The 15,011-nt window shown below is 37.9% G+C and overlaps 2 protein-coding genes across 2 annotated transcripts in view; both read right to left on the reverse strand.

Annotated features, from left to right (window-relative positions):
* Positions 1–15,011, reverse strand: part of LOC306880185 (creatine kinase B-type-like) — a 985,569-nt gene that overhangs the window by 425,158 nt on the left and 545,400 nt on the right. The gene's annotated exons all lie outside the window — the stretch shown is intronic.
* LOC306880355 (nesprin-2-like) overlaps positions 1–15,011 on the reverse strand; it is a 100,603-nt gene that overhangs the window by 926 nt on the left and 84,666 nt on the right. The window contains exons 85-100 of the mRNA XM_079433851.1: positions 14,423–14,584; positions 12,825–12,991; positions 10,772–10,934; positions 8,577–8,764; positions 7,964–8,114; positions 7,415–7,597; positions 7,195–7,332; positions 6,915–7,109; positions 6,313–6,544; positions 4,876–4,973; positions 4,589–4,715; positions 1,995–2,197; positions 1,678–1,878; positions 1,435–1,563; positions 1,131–1,322; positions 69–118 (exon numbers count right to left, since the gene is read on the reverse strand). Coding sequence (XP_079289977.1) covers positions 69–118; positions 1,131–1,322; positions 1,435–1,563; positions 1,678–1,878; positions 1,995–2,197; positions 4,589–4,715; positions 4,876–4,973; positions 6,313–6,544; positions 6,915–7,109; positions 7,195–7,332; positions 7,415–7,597; positions 7,964–8,114; positions 8,577–8,764; positions 10,772–10,934; positions 12,825–12,991; positions 14,423–14,584 — 2,579 coding nt within the window. The remainder of the gene's footprint in view (positions 1–68; positions 119–1,130; positions 1,323–1,434; positions 1,564–1,677; positions 1,879–1,994; positions 2,198–4,588; positions 4,716–4,875; positions 4,974–6,312; positions 6,545–6,914; positions 7,110–7,194; positions 7,333–7,414; positions 7,598–7,963; positions 8,115–8,576; positions 8,765–10,771; positions 10,935–12,824; positions 12,992–14,422; positions 14,585–15,011) is intronic.

Genomic DNA, 15,011 nt, shown 5'->3' on the forward strand with positions numbered 1-15,011 from the left:
TATACTATTTAATGTACAAAAATAAATAAAATACAAAATAAACATGGTTTGTGTGTGTGCCACTATACCGAGAGCATTGTGCGGATTTCCTGTCTCCTGAAGCATCAATTGTGGACTCCTGCAAACGCATGACATACAAGAGTTCAGCACAACATATCACTCTAAATTATGAGCATGTTATTTACTTTTGATTTCAATATTACTTACATATGACAGTAACTGCCTTATCTTAGTTAATTATATTTGTTGATATGGTAGAATGGGCAAAATACTCTCAAACAAAAAATATTTTAATTTTGTGGTTGGTGAGATTTATTTAATGTTTTTGAAATATATCTCTTATGCTCATCAAGACTGCATTTAATCAAAATACAGTATAAACAGTAATATTGTTAAATATTACGATTTAAAATAACTTTTCTATTTTAATATAGTGTATATTTTTAAATTTCAATATATTGTTACAGACATTACTCCAGTCTTCAGTGTCACATGATCTTTCAGAAATCATTATAATATGCCATTTGCTGCTCAAGAAGCATTTATCAATGTTAAAAACAGTTGTGCTGCTTAATATTGTTTGCGGAAGCCTTTGTGATTTTTCAGGATTCTTTGATGAACAAAATAGAACATACAGGTATTTACTGTTACTTTTATCAATTGAATGTGTCCTTGCTGAATAATTCATTTCTTTGTGTTTTTTTATTTAAATCTTTCTGACCCCAAACTTTTGAGTGGTGAAAAAAAAAAAAAATCTGTATAAATTTTTATTCTAAATGCACTTCTGAGGGTGAAAATGTTCAAGGTTTTGATAAATACTCAAGGTTCAAAATTTTTAATTGACCTTAGGCTAAGCTCTGCCCCCTCAATTAATGAAGCTTCGCAGAACATCCCATAGGAACCATCTGGGGATTTCCATGAACAGTCCCTTTTTTTAGCAAAATGTGCTCATAAAGTGATTATATATTTAAATGAAAATTATTCGTCCATGCGGTGGAATGAAAAAATACTGTAAAGCATTTTTAAAAAGTATAAATGCAAAATGTGTTGTATACTTAGTGGAAGTGAGCTTCCCTTAAATTTTTTGTGTGGTGTAAATGGATGAAGAATGTTTTGCACAACGCTCTTACCAATCTCTCTTCAATCGTCTGGAGATCCTGGTTGACTTGACGTGACAGTAGTCTTAGTTTGCTGCCGATGACGTGGAGTTTTTCCCGGGCTTCAGCACTGTCCTCCCCACCAGCCTCAGGGAGCAGCTCGGAGACGATCTCCTGCAGGGAGCTCACTCGCTTCTGTCTGCCCTGCAGCTCCTCTGCCAGATCCTGCCACCCAGGGGTGCAAAACATAAGCTCGGCGCACAGATAACACCACAAACTAGAGGTCAGTCTTGATGGAGAAGCTGATGTTGTTCTGCTTTGGGTTTCTCTGACTCACCTTCAGGGTGTTCCTGTGTTCCTGAAGCATGGAGGGCTGCACAGAAGGGTCGTTCATGTTCACTGTGTAGCGTCTGCTCTCTGCATGGGCCAGCCATAGCAGTTGAGAGTGGACCATCTCGTGGAACTCCTAAACAAGTGCAGATTGTCAGTGGTGAGAGATGAAGTTTCATGTGGCATCGATCCCAATACAGCGTCAATCTTTCCATTGAGGTTTTGTATAAATGTTTGACAGATCTCTCACCTGACAGCGTCCTAAGGTAGTGCGTAGACTGTCCTCCCACCCCTCTAGTCCCGCACAAGCTTCTGTCCAGCGGCAATTCATGCTGCGCAGACCCTCCTGAAGCTCAGGTTCTCCTCCTGTAGCTTGCTGCTGCAGCTCTTGCCCACCCAGGTTCAGAGACAGCATCATGGTCTTATAGCGAGCAAATGTCTTCTGCATTTCCTGTGCAATGTGGAACAAATTAAGAGTGTGAAGACAATATCTTTTCCTTTCCGGTGTCTCTGTATCAATAATATAAAAGATCAGATGTAGTTTAGAACTGTAGCTGTGATGCTCACTTTAAGTTGTTTGACCCTCTCTTCTAAGATCTCGACACTGACGGCAGTCTCAGGCTTCTGCAGTCTGTCCAGCTCAGGGGTGACACGATCCAGCCAGGAAGTGATGTCGTGTAGGTCAGAGGTCAGCTGCTGGGGGTTTCTGGAGCTGGACTGCTCTTTACTCACTGCTTGAGCCTGCAGCAGCTCCCAGCGCTCAATCACTCCTGCGGAGAACATGAAGTTCATGAAGTGAAAAAAAGATCTATATGTACATCCGTCCATTCTTCTCCTGTCTAGAGTAGACGAATGAATGAAGGAATTCATCCATCCCTTCATTCGTCTACTCTATCTTCTCATTTTCAAACTCTCTCTATCCATGCATCTACACTATATTGCCAAAAGTATAGGGTCACCCCCTTCTAATGAACAGGTTTTTTTCCCATGAGTACAAATCTTAATGTTTAAGCATATAATGATACTCTAGGGAATTGTGTACTTCTAATTTTATAGCAACAGTTTGGACAAAACCCTTTTCTATTCTAACATGACAGTGCCTCTGTGTATAAGACACGGTTCAAAAAGAAATTATTGATTCAGTCAGTGTGGAAGAACTTGACTGGTCTGCATTAAGACAAGTCCTAATCTCATCTGAACACCTCTGGTGTGACTTTAAATGCAGACCTTGAGCCGAAAACTCATCACCAAACACCAATGACTTGTATATGGGTACAGTCATTTTAGACACTTTCAAAACTGTTGCAACAGAGATGCAAATACAGTTTTTAAATACGTGAATTATGCTTCCATCTTTGTTGCCACAGTTTTGGAAGTGCCTTCTTCTGTTCTAAAGAAGGGGGTGTCCCAATACTTTTGTCCATATAGTGTATGTACAAATCATTGGTGTTTGGTGATGAGTTTTCAGCTCAAGGTCTGCATTTAAAGTCACACCAGAGGTGTTCAACTGAGATTAGGGCTTGGCTTTCTGCAGACCAGTGGTTACATTTATTTATATCAATAAGGAGTAAGGTGACCAATTCTAGCATTTGGTGAAGAATACAAAATTTTAATACAGCTAATGAACTCATATTTGAAGCCAAATCTTCTTAAATGTCAGATAAATGTACTCCCAGCGGACGGAGTCAAATGCTTTTTCAGCATCTAAACTAATACCTACTGCTCTGGTATTTTCTTTGGTGATATGATCAATTACATGCAGCACCCGCCTAATATTATCTTGTGTCTGCCTATCACGCACAAATCCCGCTTGATCTAAATCCACTCATTCTGGTATTATATCTTCCAGTCTTTTAGCTAATATTGATTAATATAATTTATAATGCTTAAAACAGAAATTGGCCTAAATGCACTACACTCCTCCTTATCTTTTCCCTCTTTAGAATAATCAAAATTATTGCCTCACTATGTTCTTGGTGGTTCGCCTCCCTTAAGCATATAATTAAAAGTCAAAAAGCATGTGAATTAATTGATCGTTAAAGGCCTTATACCATTCCTTAGTAATCTCTGCCATAAGGGCTTTATTTTGTACTTTGCCTATAGAATGTAAGTCCAGTGATTAAAAAAAAAAAGATTTATTTCTTTGAAGCTAGTCATATTTGTTTCACTATATAGATTTCTATACTAAGTTTCAACATTTTTGTGAATATCTTGTTTGTGGCAATTTTTTTTGGTTTTAGGGTCTGTAATTTCAAATATAGTACTCTCTGCCTGTTGCTTCCTTAGTTTCCATGCCAACAACTTCAAAGCCTTTGAGCCATTTTCAGAATATCGTTGTCTAGCAAATGTAGCTTTTTTCTCTAATTCTTCCTCATACAATTTGTTTATTTCCTTCTTAACATTATTTAATTGATTTAGAATGTGAGGTTTCTTTTTCTCGATATGTTCTCTCTCTAAGATCTTCAGATTTTTCTGCAAATCAACCAGCTTTTTACGTTTTTTGTGTTTTTTGTCTTAGTTCTTTTTGAATATTTTCATTGCATGCATTCAGAATGCTTGTATTAAGCCGCCACAATGAATCGTTATTTTTATTATCTAAATGCATAGTCAAGTAGGCAGGTGAGTGAACAGAGTTACCCTTGCTCTAGGAGTTAACTTCTTAAGTGTATTAGAAGAATCAAGCTTAGGCAGCATTTGGGTATTCCAGTCTCCTCAGCTTCTGGAGTTCTAATATGAAATTAATTGGAAAATTTCCCGAATACATGAATTATCCTGATCAGGGGATATAAAAGTAACATAGCAGCCCTCTTTATCGGAAAACTCAGAAATCAGACAGAAGTTCACACTATTAGAAATTAGCATTGCTAGAATGCTACTGCTTCTATTACCTTTCCTATAAGATGAATAAAATAAACAAATGGGGTTTACAAATGTAAGTTTTTCGTGTTCTACACTATTAAGAAGGGTCTTTACAGCCCATCTATCCATCCATACATGCATCCAATTTATTCACCTATCTTCTCCTGTCTAACTAGCTATCTATCCATCCATCTACCCAACTATTCATCCATCCATCTATCATCCATTTCTCTATTCATGAGGATGTCTATTCACCGGACAGACATCCTCATGTCCCTCTGTGTTGGACAAAGTGTCTGTACCTGACTGTTTGTCTGCAGTGTTGAGGCCAGTGAGGCCTTGTTCTTCCTGATGTTCCTCATCATCCAGAATCATAGAGACCCGCTTCACACTCTTAATGCTGCTGCTGTACTCAGACATCAGCTGGACCTGCACAGGGCACAAACACATCACACATGCACCATCATAATCACCCTTCATGCAGGAACTACAGGTTTATGCTTTCAAAGTCTGCCTGAGGAAGAAGACAACTTGCAAATTTGGTGTTTATGAAAGTGCTGGATTAAGAAGGAAGGGGAATATAACTCACGTAGCCTTGTTTAAAAGGAGTGCTGGTGTGTGTAGGTGAGGAGGAGCCCAGCTGGAAGGATTTCCTTTCAGGTGAGTTTTGAAAGTGCCAATTCTGTCCTGTGAGTTTGAGAGAGAGGGAGAGAGATTTAACTTGGTGCACAAAACAGACTTCATTTGGACTGTGATGATAGAAATGGACACCAGAAGTGGAATTATTTAGCTTTTGCCGGGATCAAGAGGAATCAAATCAGACATTAAATTGTCAGAGGCTGTTATTGTAGGATAGTGAAGTTGGAACTATATTGAATCCAACAGTAAATTCACAGCCTATATCCTAATGGACCAAAGCTGTTTTAGTCATTTCAGAGGCAAAATTGCTGTTTTTTAAAAGCAGAGGGGCAAAACCAGACCATTTATTCTAAGGATAAGAGAGCATAAAAATTGTCATGAAAACATTAAATAATCATGTTATTGCAATGAAAAACAATTATAAGTGGATTTCAGGAAAAAAAGTAAAAAAATTAAATAAAATAAAAAAGCCTTAAGAGTGCGCGGTTTAGATAAATTAATGTTATTATCTTCTGCATGAGCATGAAAGCTCTGGAGGGGGATAAGCAGGTGCACTGAGCCATGTGAGAGACGAGGGGACGCAACCTTCCTGTGCCCTCTCTTATACTCCTTGAGATCTGCCCAGCTCTCAACCCTCCCCTTTACCAACAGAATCTCTCCACAGGCCCAAGTCTTTCATGATAAGAGCACATAGCCGAACAGGGTGAAGGGAGGACGCTTGCATATTTTGATTTGAGAGAGAAAGTTTTGCTCTGAAAAGAAAAATACCAGGGCTTTGATGATCCACCAAACCCAGTCTATTCAAAAGCATACCGACATTGATGAGGGAAGACAGGATGGAGAGAGAGAATAATGTGGAAAGAAAGTAAGGAGAAACTGGACAGATGTGAATGCACAATTTTTTTTATAAAATTTTGCAGTAATGCACAACTGCAAAAGTGCATATAAAGGGACATAGAGGCCTACCTAAAGGCTCTCCCAAAGACTTCTTTGTAACCTCCGATGAGAATTCTGGGATTTCTGTGACCTCTAAATCTGGAGGGAGAGAAAATTAATGGCTAAACCAGCAATATGACAAGCCATTTCAGCAGTTAAGAGTCCTGGGAAAAAGTCTCAGCCTCATACGATGTGCCAATGGATCTAAAACTGGCAAGCTGGTTAAAATTGTCAGTTGCAATCTGACAGCTAAAATATATATTTGAATTATATCTGACTCCAGGGCCCGCACTCATGAAAAATCTTAGTGCTAAGAGTTGCTCCTAGTAACAAAATTCTAAGAAAATTTGAAACCCTTGTGAAATCTTTCACCTTCACGCAGAATTCCCAAACACGTGGATTCATATTGAAATGACTGGATTTCGCCGAACAACAGTAAACATGACCATACCTGACAGGGCAGAGAAGGCGGCAGCATCCTCTTTCTCATCAAGTGAAGAAGAGCCGCCAACGTCCCCAGTGTGGTCCCACTCCAGAGGGATGGAATCCACACTCATGGGGGTTTCACGGCCTGAGCGCTCCTGAGGTGGCGACAACAGGCACATGGAGGGCTGGCTGGAGGAGACTGTGCCCTGTGTCCCTCTGGACTGTTCACCATCAAAGACATCCAGCTGCTCCTGCATCTGCTTCAAAGAGAAAATTCATTCATACTCCTATAACATTGCCCATATGCAAAGTCTACCACGCGTTTATTAAGTCTTCAAGACTGCATTTCTTTTTTTAGTCAAAAACAGTACAAATGTTAATATTGTGAAATAATTATTACAATTAATATATTTTTTCTATTTCAATTTATTTTATTTATACCTGTGATGGCAAAGCTGAATTTTTCCTTACTAACCCCAAACTTCTGAATGGTAGTTTAGCACAAACACACTTTTCAAGGAAGCTAATTAACAAAAAGGTTCAAAAGGGTCTCAAAATATCCAAATACATTTAGAACCACAGTATGTTACATAAGACAATGTAAAACAATTTGAGCATTTATAATACCGGACAGAGACTGGTGAGGCGCTGGTGGAATCGGGCCACTCTGCCAAACACCTCTTGACAGTACGTGTGCAGTTCTTCTAACTCATCTTCTATCTCAACAGCGTCTTGAGGACAGCTCCTCTGAATCAGACCCTCCCCAAACACGATCAGAGCATCAATCTTATTGGTGTTCAGAGTGATCTCCTTCTTGAAACTCTGGAGAGTAAGAAAGTTCAGTTAAATTAGTCATTTATTCTTTCTATCCAAACGTCTTAATTTAAAGGAAACGCTGTTTATTAACCTTCAGCTGTTTCATCTTGTCTGGGAGATGGCTCTCTGAGAAGTTCTCCACATCGGTCAGCTGGAGGTTCATCTCAGTCAGCCAGGCAAGGAGGCTCTCGCGGGTTCCCTCAAACTCTTCTCTCTGGCTTGTGAAATGCTAAATGAGAAAAAAAGGGGTTTATTTATGCACTCAAGTAAACATAAATGCACAGGAAAAAAAATAGTGTCCGTGTTCTCACTCTGAGTCTGCGCAGTATTGCAGCCACTCTGCTCTGGAGCATGTCCCATCGCTGGTTCCCATGATGCACCATGGCCCTGAGTCTGCTGGCTGCATCTGCACGGTTCTCCCGCGCCAGTCGTCTGTACTGGTTATTAATAATCTCCAGCTGGGTCAGGCTGTCATGTACATGCCTTTGGAAAACCTAAAACAATAAATCAAACACTACTATCACCACAAAAAACAATTCCAGAACTGCTATTACTGTATACTCTATTAAATTAAATCTGGATATTTAAACATATCTACTTTAACACTCCATTTCCATGCAAATAGCGAGTTTGTTTTTAACATTTCAGAAGTCATGCATGAATGACTGAAACCTTCAGTTAATGAAAAACTGCTGACAGGCCATAGATGATTGCTTGAGGAATTAGATATTCCCTTAAAATCGCACTGATCATGTTCCTAAAACATCAGGATTAAACATTTGACTTGCACTAAACAATGTAAACATAATGGTCCAGTAGCACAGATATTGCTTAAGTTAAGCATTTTGTTGGAATCAAACCTCATATTTCTGTAATGCCTCTTTGGCGTCAGCGTACAGGACGTCTGATGAATTGGGTTCAGCAGCGGAGCGCTCCGCTACATTCAGCCAGTCCTCAAAGGAAGAGTGATCCTCCTGAAACTTACACCACAGTCTCCATGTCTCCTCAACCCTGCAAACAAACAAAAGTGATAAAAAAACAAATAGTCTGTTTTATAAATCTATATTTAAAATAAAATTGATGTTAATCACAATAATAAACAATGTAATTTAATACTTTAATACTCAATGTGCATGTGTGCATTCATTAATGAATACATCGATACATTCATTTAGATGTACTGTAGTTAATGTTATGCTTATTATCAAATATATGATGTCATCATCAAAAGCATAAGCTGTTCAACTCAAGTGTTTGGTGAGGTTACAGGGTATTAAAAATTAATACATTTTATCATGCAAAGTTAACATTTACCAATATCTCTTGCTCAGCAGGGAGCTGTGAATCTTAAGCAGTTTCTTAATCTGGATCCAGAGTGAATTTAAATTTCCTTCCATAAAGGAATGCAACAGAATAACTAAACATCTGTGATGGTGTGCTTGAGATTGAAGTCATCTGGATAAATGGCCATACCTCAGCCTCCTCTCCAGAGACAAGGAGCAGATATTTCTCCAGCGCTGGTCCAAGCGCTGCGTGGTCTCCTGGATGGAGTCATTCTCTCCATCGTTGCTGCAGGCATCCTCATCGCGCAGAAGCACGTCACACAGGGTGAGCACAGACGCCACTCTCTCGGTGTGCTGCTTGATGTCACGCTGCAGGTCCTAAACATGCACACGTGTTACAGACATACCTGTCACTTTATCAAACAGTTGAAAGATAGGTTTGCCTATTTTCAACCAGCTTTGTATCGTTATAATATCAGTAGTATATGTAATCGAATAATTGTTACAGATCTGTTCCCGAAAATTCAGAGTATTGGTCAATTCCGATCCGATACAGCGCAGGTTTTTTTTTAAAGGGTCATATGATGCTATTTTAAAGATCATTATTTTGTGTATTTGGTGTAACAGAATGTGTTGACATGCTTTAATGTAAAACAAAAATTATTTTACAAATACTGTACATTATTGTAGTTCCTCTATGCCCCGCCTCTCTCAAACACATAATTTTCCTTCCAGCAAGTGTAGTCTGCTCTGATTGGCCAACTGACACAGTGTATTGTTATTGGCCGAACACCACAAGCACGCATCGGAAATGTAACGCCCCTTACCATAATCGCGAGCTTCAGCTTTCAAGTTAGTTTTACCATCAGTTCAAGCCCGAAAGAGGAACAGAGTCAAGTGACATACAAGCTTCATCACTGTCTGTGTTTGCACACAAGCCACGGTTAAGACTATTTCTGACGGGCTGTACACTCTGCTGTGATGTGACCCTGTTCCCCTCACAAACACACACACACACACACACACACACACAACGCGTTACACGCAAAACTCTTTTAACAGTTTTAAATCTCAGTTACTGCGCTCCTGAAGAGAGTTTCGCTGTTTTGACTGTTGTAACCGAATGTGACACGCAGTTTGAATGCTGAATTGAGGATGACAGACAGCTGAAGCGGGGAGAAGCGTTTACGTGAACTTGAATTTTACAACTTAAATATTCATCTGTACCTCACATTAAACTATGGAATGGCTTCAGAACACTTGGACTTTGACTTTATGGTGCTTTATAATGTTTTTGTGCTTTTGTGGGGCTTAACAATAACACAATAGTATATGCACAATATCGGGTTTGGATCAGTCTTGTCTGACCGATACCCGATCCGGCAGAAAATGACTGTATCGGAGCAGATACCGATACGGAGTATCAGATCGATGCATCCCTAATTGTTACAGATCAAACTTCCACATTTTTGGTAATCCTGCCCATGGATAGTAAAGCTGACAGAGAGGTGGTACCCTTTTTCTGATTTCAAAATGTTTTTACGTTTACACTGTTTTATTAAAAGCTCAATGAATTAGCCCTTTAAAAAGTCTATACCTCATGAAAAAGAGTAATAATTCATTTCAATTATAGACAAATTTATAAATAATTTGTAATAAATTTATCAAAATGTTGATTAATTCAAAAAACATCTACCAAATATTTCTGATTTCCAGAAAAAAAAAAAAAAACAACATTCCTCAAACAAGAAAAATTCACCTGATAAGAAAACAAAACTATATTAAGGCTTCTTTTCAGAAAATGTGTGACCCGGGACCACAAAATTAGTCATAAGGGTCAATTTTTTTAAATTGCCAAATATTGTCCTATTCTAACAAACCATGCTTCAGAGGACAGATTATTTGTATAATATAAGATGATGTATAAATATCAGAGATACAGCTATATGAAAATCTGGAATCTGAGGGTGCAATAAAAAGCCAAATACTGAGAAAAGCAATGCATATTACCAATCAAAAATGAAGTATATATATATTTACGGTAGGTAATTTACTAAATACCTTCATGGAACATAATCTTTATGTAATATCCTAAAGAGTTTTGGCATAAAAGAAAAATCTATAATTTTGACAATGTATTGTTGGCTATTGCTACAAATATACCCATGCTACTTATAACTGGTTTTGTGGTCCAGGGTCACATATATCTGGAATAAGTTGTTGCATTGGCAGAATTTTTCAGTTGTTGATGCATTAAAAAAAAAATTATAAAAATTTGGCAGTCCCACAAAACAATACACACTTACTAATACTAATCTACAATCCGGTATTTCAGATAATCAAATCTTCTATTATATAGTTTTTAAAAATTTGTGATTTGCTGACCTGTTGCTCAGCCAGTCTCTTTTGGATCTCATCTCTATGGCAGAAACTGTAGTGAATAGGTTTGGCCAGCTCAGCTTCAATGTGAGTGAGCCAAGAGCGAAGGTTATTCATGTTCTTATCCAACTGCTGTAGTGTCACCAGCGTTTCTGTCAGCTTTTTCACCCTGAAAGAGAGAGATTGCATATTAATTTTGAATTCAGAGCATTATCAAAAAGACCATTTTGGAAAAAACTTGTGATACCATAAACAATCTTGGACGTTTTGATGAAAACCTGACTGTGTCCAAAAGTCCTCTATAACCTCCACTAGACAAAAATTTATTTTCTGTGACAAGGAAAGAATCATTTCTTTCAAAGAAAAAGTACTAGCCCCTTTATAAATCAGTCAAGTAACTGTTTTCTTTGGTATCTGAGACTCTGTAGTTTGGAAGGAACTACACTTGACGTGACACACAACTAAAAACAGGTCTGATAACGCCAGGTCAGATGACACTGAAACACAGACAAAGGGTGTTTGTCCCATATGGATTAGATTGAACCATTTAAGTGTGACAGTGTGAAGCTTCTCATTCTGTTGTTTGAGTGACCGCATGGCCTCGCAAACCGTCTGAGCAGCTATACCTGCAGATGGCTGGCTGTGTGATTATAGTGTGCCTGACTACATACTGTCCCCCCTGGCCCCATTGTGCCCCTGTTCATAAGGAATAATATGAGGTGACAGACCATTGCCCCCCACCACCCTATTACAGCTATACAGTGGGACTAGGACAAACCATCCAAGCCATATGGCAAAGCTGAAGCCAACGACACTAGAGAGGGCTACGTTAATTCCCCCCTCCTTCTGTATTAGCACCATCTGGCTGCTTCAGAACACGTCACACTGCAGGACTGACCAATCACAGGAGAGGCTGGTGACATCACAGACAAGATTGGAAAGCACTCGAGTTGTTTGTTTGCTTAGGACCACCACCTGATTCATCTACTCGGTATGTGCAAATTTCCAACTGACTTAATGAGATTATGATTATGAGAGCATATGCCAGCTGTGGTAACCATCCATACTGAAGATCACATCAAATTCAGAAGATACAAATGAGTACATGGAGAAAATAATACGTAAATTAGTTCTATTAGTGAGGAAAGATTGCTCTAAATTGGCAAGGAGAAATTAGATGATTTACAATATAAAATTATGATATATTCTATCATATCTACTATTAATTGAATTTAGTCATCTATAACACTGGGACATATGACCTTTCCTAATAATAATAAAAAATAATCTAGTGAGGCAACTTGCCCCACATTAGGGGTGAACTGCATCATGGGTCATGCTGAAACACTGGGGGACACACTAATTATTTAATTTCAATATAAATGAGACAAAAAAACCCATCTCCATTCTAAAGTCTTTTTATAAAGCAGTAAGGAAAAGGTTTAATATTCATAATGTTTCAATATAGTGAAACAGTTTTAAACACTTTAACAGTACCAGTGCTATTTTAGTATTATTTATATACAATTACAGTATTTATTAATATTTTGAATCAACTTTTATTTTTACATTGAGTTTATTTTATTTTTTTTATTATTATTTTTTTTACATTGCTATATAGCTTGTTTACTTTTTTTTTTTTTACTTTTTAAAATGTACTTTTAAAAAGTAATTCTAGTATTCTTGAACATTATTTAAAGTGCTTCAGCACTTTCTGTGTTTCAGTCTGGATTAAATAATCTGTTAAATGCCTCAAAAATGTATATAAAAGTCTAAACAAAGGCTTGATCACCACCAACAGATCTAAATGAGGCAGAAATGCACAGATCAATGAATGAATGAATCAATCAGTCCTTGAATGGAAAGCAAAAATTATGCAGGCTAAGGCTTTCAAACAAACAAAGAGCTTTGATCAGCCATTAATCAATGTATACAAAGTAACAATAGCAAACATCAGGCAAAAAGGACAGAAATGAGTTTGATAAATTTAGCATTTATTCCTCAAAGTATTTATTCACCACAGTTCAGTGTGGTTCATTTGTTTTTGTTTTTTGCTCACCTGGCCTCAATGTGGTCGAACAGGTGCTGCCAGCGGTCGTTGACATCTTGCAAGGCCCCCTGGATCTCTGCCTCCTTAGCCTTGTCGCTGGCCAATAGGAGCTGCTCGCCCAGCTGCTTGAGGTGGCTCTTGTTTTCGCTGAAGAGGTTAATCTCCTCCATGCAGTCCTAAAGAGAAATTAGTAAAATGAGCACCAGCCTCCCATGTGTTTTAATCATTCACACATCCATCCCAAACAACTAACTGCACTTTGTCTCTAGACGGGTCTGACAGCTGTCAAAACTATGTTCCTTCTCTCAGCGTGTGCCCTCGTAAAAAAAGAAAAGAAAAGAGGAACAATGATTCACACTGACCCCTTGGCAGCCCAAATCGTTTTCACTTTCTTCTGTTTTTAAGGGTTCACCTTTTTTGTTTAGTCCAACCTGGCTCACTTTGAACAGCAGTCAGCAGAGTTATTACAGCATTGGCCATCAGTAACTGTGCTACAAAGGCCAGTTTTCTGATATGTGATCATTAGTGACGTGGCCTGAAACTCTCCAAAACCTCAACGGTAAACTATGTGCTAATGACTGCAGAGTGCTTGAGGTTACACTGTTTGATGTCGAGAGAGAAACTGCACATACAAGGCTATTGTTGTGTAAGAGGTAAACAAATGAACAGTTATGCAGTACAGCACTCTGCCCTAAATTTTATCGCACATGCAAGTAAGATAGATTAGAGCTAATCTATGATGTTTTTTTAGAAATAATGTACATTTGTTGCATATTTGAGTAAAAATTAATAAATTCTATGTGAGTGGATAGAATAGATCCACTGTGAAATGTAAAATCTGTGGGGCCTCCCTTGGGAATGCTTAAGCGTGCTGTTCATTTGAGACTGCTTTAATCCTTCATACTCATAATAGCATATACCATATAATACCATATTACTGGCCTACTTAAGATCCTTACAAATGTACAACAGAAACTCACCGTGACAAAGGCACATGGACCCACGTGATGCCCTTTTCTGAAATTATCTTTAAGCGGTGTGTTGTTATGGTTATGTAACAATAAAAACAGGGAGTTGAGCAATGTAATTACTAATAAATTAATAGTTTTAAGCAGCAAGGGTGCATTACATTGATTAAAAGTGACAGTAAATATATTATTCTTAATTGTTTATAATTTATTTAAAATTTAAAGATGTTTATCAAACAAAAATATGAAGTTTCCACAAAAATATTATAATTTGACATCTGACATGCTATGATATAAATAGAAAAGATTTTTGAAGGATCATGTGACTGAAGTAATGGTTGCTAATAAATTTAGCACAGTCATCACAGGAATTTAAAAATATATTAAAACAGAAAGCAGTTATTTTAAATTGTAACAACAGTCCATGATATTACTGTTTTATTGTATTTTTGATCAAATAAATGCAGCCTTGGTGAGCATAAGAGATTTCTTTAAAAAAAAAAAAATCTAATAGACAAACTTTTGATGGGCGGTAGTGCAACTTGTATGGTTATAGAACAAAAGTGGGAATTTACATTTTTGGATGAACTTTCCCTTTGAGTTAAAAAAATCATAGCAATAAAGAAAACCAAACTCTACCTTTTTAAGTTTCTCCACCATTTCCTCAATACTAAGGTTTTCGCTCCTGTGTGCCACTTTTTTCTCCATCTGCGTCAGCCAATCACAGAGCTCCTTGTTTTTATCATTGAAGATGATCCAGGCGTTCAGGCGATCAGCTATTTCCTGCTTGCGAAGTGACACCTACACACAAGAGGAAGAATAAAGGGTTAAAATGCTTCAGTATGACAAAAACACAGTACTAAAAACATTTTCTTACAGTAAGTACAGAAAAGTTTCCCAGATATCAGCACTGGTAATGACATTTTATATTTCATTATGACATTTATTAATTCAGGAAATATCTTTGAGAGCATATGGCCTACTCTCAAGTGCTAGAGAGAGAACAGAAGAACTTGTACTCTTTGTGGCTGGTTCACTACCCCGACTCACATGTGAGAAAAGACTTGAAAATAACTCCATACAAAAGGTGTCAGGTTACAACTATATGACTTTATTCTTAAAAAGCTGGCCATCTGAAAGGCTTTTAACGAAACTCATCTCACACTGTGAGATTGGTTACTGGACTGTTAAGTAAAGTCTACAGCAAAGGCCGCTCGCTTTTTATTGC

Source organism: Barbus barbus (assembly GCF_936440315.1).
Source record: "Barbus barbus genome assembly, chromosome: 14".
In the NCBI taxonomy this organism is placed as follows: Eukaryota; Metazoa; Chordata; class Actinopteri; order Cypriniformes; family Cyprinidae; genus Barbus; species Barbus barbus.